The sequence below is a fragment of the Aethalodelphis obliquidens genome, unplaced genomic scaffold (genome assembly GCF_003676395.1).
Source record: "Aethalodelphis obliquidens isolate GAN/ISIS:26980383/991018 unplaced genomic scaffold, ASM367639v1 scaffold1, whole genome shotgun sequence".
Lineage (NCBI taxonomy): Eukaryota > Metazoa > Chordata > Mammalia > Artiodactyla > Delphinidae > Aethalodelphis > Aethalodelphis obliquidens.
In genome coordinates, this window is record NW_020837945.1 from 95,836,435 (window position 1) to 95,842,434 (window position 6,000).

A 6,000-nucleotide genomic window follows, 5' to 3' on the forward strand; every position below is an offset into this window, starting at 1 on the left:
CGTGCAGGCTTCAGTAGTTGTGGCATGCAGGCTCAGTAGTTGTGGCACGCGGGCTCAGTAGTTGTGGCTCGCAGGCTCTAGAGCGCAGACTCAGTAGTTGTGGTGCACGGGCTTAGTTGCTCCGCGGCATGTGGGATCTTCCCGGACCAGGGCTGGAACCCGTGTCCCCTGCATTGGCAGGCGGATTCTTAACCACTGCGCCACCAGGGAAGCCGTCCTTATCCTCTTTAAAAAAAAAAATAATTGGAGCAATAAACCAAGAAAATATTATATGATACCTACATTCTAAAGACTTTGATTTCTTTCCAAAAGAGAAGCTTACAATGATTTTAATTTACTAACTAGGCCTATTTACACTTGTCAAACTAATAAAAATAGGAAAAAAGGAAGAAGCACTAGTTTCTTTGTGTTTCATAATTGGAATCATTGGAAACTACCTGAAATGAATAAGTCAAAAATTTGTATTATTTAAAGTCAGAAAGATAAACCGGAGAACTAAAAATTATACTGTAACAATCAAAACTTGAGAGGTATCAGGGAGCGAGGAAACAAAATGTAGTGTGCATCCAATTTCGCATCTTCAGAGGAAGGAATCAATAGATACCATGTAAAGTTGATAAATCACGAAACGGAAGTATAACTTTTAAAGTAATAAAGGCAACCTCCAGAAGAACAAGAAATAAACTATCAATAGTAATTACCTCTGAAGGTTGGGAGGACTGAATGGGGAACACTTTGTATTTTATACTTCTGAACAATTTGCACTTTCCTACCATGTGCGTGTATTTATTTTTTAACCTCGTTTTTTAAACTGTCAATAACCAGACACTATTTAAAAAAAAGAAAATGTACTATATTTCATTCTCTGTACCTAACAACTCACAGACCGTCAACTATAAAATGGAACACATTCTAAAGCGAAATATCTCATCTGTCAAATTAAAGGTAAGGTAAAGGAAGCAAAGCTTTTTTTTCCCACAGTGCAAAGTGCGTAGCTATTGTTTGAAAATCAAGACTTCCCTGATCAATTTAAGCAAAAACACTGTTACTGTCCAAAATAACTCCTCTAAACTACTACTAAATACAGTCAAGCTAATGAACAGAGAGAGGTCAGAGGCTTCACGGCAGCAAACAAACTAGAAGTCCTTACATCAAATCAGTAAGACATTTAGGGGCTTATATTTTCTTTGAAATCAAAACAAGAGAGGCATTTTGAAAGTTTGCTATCTTCACTGATCCTCTAAGGAATGTAAAAGTATGTACTGCAGTTTCAAACCTCCTAGTGCTTGAGTTTTTTAAAGCAATTTACTTCTGCTTGAACAAGCAGTAAGACAGGCCACAGCGGTCGGGTGTTCTTTTAACACTTAGTTTCAAACCTTTATGCTCACACTAACAGTTCAACTTTCTAATGCTCCCAAATATAGTTATCTCTAAGAAATTTCAAACCACGGGCATTCTACGGAATATGATTTAATACACTGATTTTAGGACTGGATCATTTCTGGTAACCACAATAGTTATAACTTAGGTAATAATATGAGTAAAGATCACAGATTTTAAAACTGTGCCTATGCTCATCCTCTTCTTGCAATATCTCACCCTATCGGACAGTCCTTGAAGCAACACTGACAAAGAAGCGTTCACAAATTTTAATTTACACATATACAACCTAATCTTGGCGAGACATAAGTACCTAATGCATATCCCTGAAAACGCATCAACTTTACTCAAATAATAACTCCTATGTCTAATATACTGGCAGCCTGACCACAGTCCAGGTACACGTCGCGATCTCTTCTATGTGATAAAGACAAACCTGACTTAGAGAACCAGAGGCTTTAGGCCTGCTGGTAATCAAAAGGGTCAACAAACTGAAGCAATCCTGTCTTTTAAACCCATGGTAAACTTAGTTAACTAAGGCATCACTCAGAATCAACTCTCAACCCCTAATACATCCAGACTTAAAGACGTAAAGCCCTTGTAAATCTCTTGGTAGACGAGTCTCTCGGACCCACCAGGTGGACCTACTTACTCCAAGGCTCCTCCCTCGGACCCTGCTCAGGACCCTCAGCCGCGCGATTCCAGGGCGCCCTGCGCCACACCTTGGGGGTGCCGCAATCCAGTGCCCCGTGCTCCTCCCCCGACCACTCGGTCACCCATCCCGAGTCCCGACTTGCCCGCCCAGCCCATCCCTTCCACATCTCCAGCCCCACACCCGCCCCCCCTCCAGGCCAAGTCCAGCTGGCCTCTCCCCTTCCCTCTCACCCCCACCCCCACCCCACACACTCACCCGCGGTAGTAGGCTTTCACCCGGACCTGGTGAGAATGGTCCCCGCTGCCGCCGCCGCCTGCGATCGGGTGAGACATGGTACTGCTGTCTCTCTGGGTCGGCATCTCCTTCCTCCCCCGCCTCAACGCTGGAGGCCGACGGGCGCAGCGGGCGCCGTAGGGGACTCCGAGGCCCGAGTTTCTCCCGGAGCCGCGGCTGCCCGCTCGCCTACCTGTCCTCCACGCCCGCGGCGCGGGCCCAGAGGTCGCCTCGCCGGGGCAGCCGGAACCCGCACGGCTCCCCCCACCGCCAGCGGCAGACACTGCCTCTGCTGCAGCCGGGGCCCAGCACGCCTCCCACCTCCGCCCCTCCCACCTCACACGCTCCAAAGGCCCACATTCCGGGGGAGGGCGGGTGCAACCATCGATCCAACTCAAGATGCCCGGCTGAACCATTCTTACGGGGGCAAGGAAAAGGGGAGAGAGGAGGGGGGGATGCTGAACATCACAAAAAACTTGCCGGCAGGGGGCCTTTCATGGGCTGTAACTGAGAGAATGTGACGACTGAGGTACCTATAGTTCTGTAAAAAGCCCCTCCCTACAAGGAAAATGGTGGGGGACAAATTCTGCGGCATCTCACCCCAGTTTCCTGTCTTGGTCGCGTCCGCGGCCAGACGGCTAGGGACTCGGAGTAGATTTGCCGGGCGGGTTTCTGGGACTTGGAGTCCCCATGGGATTCTGGGACTTGAGGTTCTTTACGTGTAGAGCGTCCCGCCTTCTCGCTGACCGTCTGTCTTCAGCTCGTGCCCCGGGACCCGTCGGCGTGGAAGTCCTGAATCCACCGTGGGCACCTGAGGACACTGGAAATGATTGGGGTTCCTCACAATCTAGACTTTGTTCTCTGGTGAATTCTTCCAATTGCATAAATCATCTCAATCATACAGTACCTTTTCTGGAAAGAAGAATTTGGTTACTGCCCAGCATAGCCTCTTTTATGAAAAGAATTTAGTGTAATATATGTAACAAATGTAATAATGAATGTAATAAAGGAAGAAACTCAACTGGAAGGTATGATGGAAGATTGACTTTTCTTCCTTCGCTGCCCCCCATATCTTGGCCTTGTAGATTGCCATTGCATGGAACAGGTGCACAATGAATATTTAGCCAATCAGTCAACCCATCCAACTATCCATGCATTGGCATTTTTTAACATCGTTAAAACATTGTTAACATCGACTGTTTTCCATAGTGGCTGTGCCGATTTACATTCCCATCCTAATTTCATTTTTTATTATTCATTGCTGGTGTATAGAAATAAAATGATTTTGTATATATCTTGAATCCTACAAGCTTGCTGAACTCATTAGTTCTAATAGTGTCTCGGTGGATTCCTTAGAATTTCCTGTGTGCAAGATTATGCCATTTTAGAATACAGATTGATTTACATCTTCCTTTCCAATCTCGATGTCTTTTATTTTTCTTGCCTGATTGCATTAGATAGAACTTCTAGTATTACGTTGAATAAAGAGAAGTATGTTAACATTCTTGTATTGTTCTCAGTCTTATGTGGATAGTTTTCAGTCTTTCACCATTAAATGTGATTATTGCTTTAGTTTTTTTGTAGATGCCCTTTATCAGGTTGAGGAAGTTCCATTCTATTCCTAGTTTGTTGCCTATTTTTATTATGTAGGGTGTTGGGTTTTGTTTAGTGCCTTTTCTGTGTCTATTGAGATTATCATGTGGTTTTGTGCTTTATTCTATTGGTGTGATATGTTACATTAACTTTTTTTTTTTTTTTGCGGTACGCGGGCCTCTCACTGCTGTGGCCTCTCCCGTTGCGGAGCACAGGCTCCGGACGCGCAGGCTCAGCGGCCATGGCTCACGGGGCCCAGCCGCTCCGCGGCATGTGGGATCTTCCCGGATTGGGGCACGAACCCGCAGTCCCCTGCATCGGCAGGCGGACTCTCAACCACTGCGCCACCAGGGAAGCCCTGTTACATTAACTTTTAGATGTAAGCCAGTCTTGCATTCCTGGGAAAAATCCCTCTTGGTTATGACATATAATCGTTTTTATACGTTGCTAAATTTGGTTTGTTAATATTTTGTTGAGGAATTTTGAATCTACACTCATAAGCATGGTTTCCTTTAGTTCTTTAGACATGTTTATAACAGCTGCTTTGAAGTCTTTGTGTGCTAAGTCCAACATATGGGTCCTCTCAAAGACAGTTTCTGTGTGTATGGGTCCCATTGCCTGTTTCTTTGTATGTCTCATAAGTTTTTTTGTTGCAAACTGTACACTTCCATGGTAGCAACTCTGAAGACCTATCCAGACTGGCTCTAGGTCTGGTTGTCATTGCCGTTGTTTGCTTGTTTATTTGTGAGTTGGCCAGACTTGGTCAATAGACTCTTGTTTCCTCCACAGTGTGCAGCCTCTAATATCTCTCCTCAGAAGGTGCAACTTTGGCATGCACACCGTCACCCTGACTCCTTGTCCCTGCCCTGGGGGATGACAGTGGTTTTAGTCAGGTTCTCTTTGACTGTCTCTTTTCCTCATCTCCCTATCAAGCTTTTAGCTGGTTTGCCTTTATGGATATAGCTCCCAGCTGTTAGCGTCCACTAATTGGCAACTGATTGCTCCAGTGTTTTTGACAGTGCCCTGGGGCATAAAATTGTTCCACAGTCTGATCCAATGGTCCTTTTTTATTTATAATTTTCACCAGTTATGGTGGTTTCATTGGGGCGAGTATACAGGGAGCTCCTCATGTTTCCGTTCTGGAAGTGCTCTGACATTAATTTTTAAAGTCAGTGTGATGCAATTAAAATAGATACAGGGGCTTCCCTGGTGGCGCAGTGGTTAAGAATCCGCCTGCCAATGCGGGGGACACGGGTTCGAGCCCTGGTCGGGGAAGATCCCACATGCCGCAGAGCAACTAAGCCCGTGCACCACAACTACTGAGCATGCACTCTAGAGCCCGCGAGCCACAACTACTGAGCCCACGTGCCACAACTACTGAAGCCCACGCGCCTAGAGTCCGTGCTCTGCAACAAGAGAAACCACTGCAATGAGAAGCCCGCGCACCGCAATGAAGAGTAGTCCCCACTCGCCGCAACTAGAGAAAAGCGTGCGTGCAGCAACAAAGACCCAACATAGCAAAAAATAAAATAAATAAAATTTTAAAATAAAAAATATAAATAAATAAAATAGATACAAGGCACAGACAGTTAAGCATATAGGATAATCAGGGCACAGAAATTATGTCATTTTTAGTAACAAAATATGAGAAACTATTGAGCCATCTCTTTAGTTTAAAGAAAACAGGACTCTGTTAAAGGGTTTAAAAGGAACCTGGCATCATATTAATCATATCTTTAGGAAAATATGGCTTCCTTTCTACAGATTGAGCTGCTCTAACAAGAAAATGTCTACTCAGAATAGGTAGGCCTTTATATTCAATATTAACTAGCCTCACCAGTGTGTCCTGCTGTACATAGATCAAATATGAAAATTTGATTTTCATGTTCTTTATGCCATCTAATAAATCCTGCTGCTGGATCTTTGATGCCTGTTTCTCAACTGAGAATCACATGATACAAAATGGGAAGTCATTGGTAAACATTGTGAAAAAGCCTCCCACAGCCCATTTTCTTTCTGTTGTACTTAAAATGGTGCTTACTAGTACCTTCAACTTTGGGTAAGCCTGCCTCCCTTCACCTAGCATTCTTCTGTGGTTT

The 6,000-nt window shown here is 44.6% G+C and overlaps 1 protein-coding gene across 3 annotated transcripts in view; it reads right to left on the reverse strand.

Moving 5' to 3' along the window:
* PRKCI (protein kinase C iota) overlaps positions 1 to 2,619 on the reverse strand; it is a 77,071-nt gene extending 74,452 nt beyond the window's left edge. For 2 of the 3 annotated variants that reach the window (XM_027112024.1, XM_027112043.1), the window contains exon 1: positions 2,291 to 2,618. In XM_027112024.1, coding sequence (XP_026967825.1) covers positions 2,291 to 2,394 — 104 coding nt within the window. In that variant the 5' untranslated portion in view covers positions 2,395 to 2,618. Of the gene's footprint in view, positions 1 to 2,290 lie in introns of all 3 variants that reach the window. The other variant, XM_027112033.1, reaches the window with a different exon arrangement.
* Between the last annotated feature and the right edge of the window lie 3,381 nt (positions 2,620 to 6,000).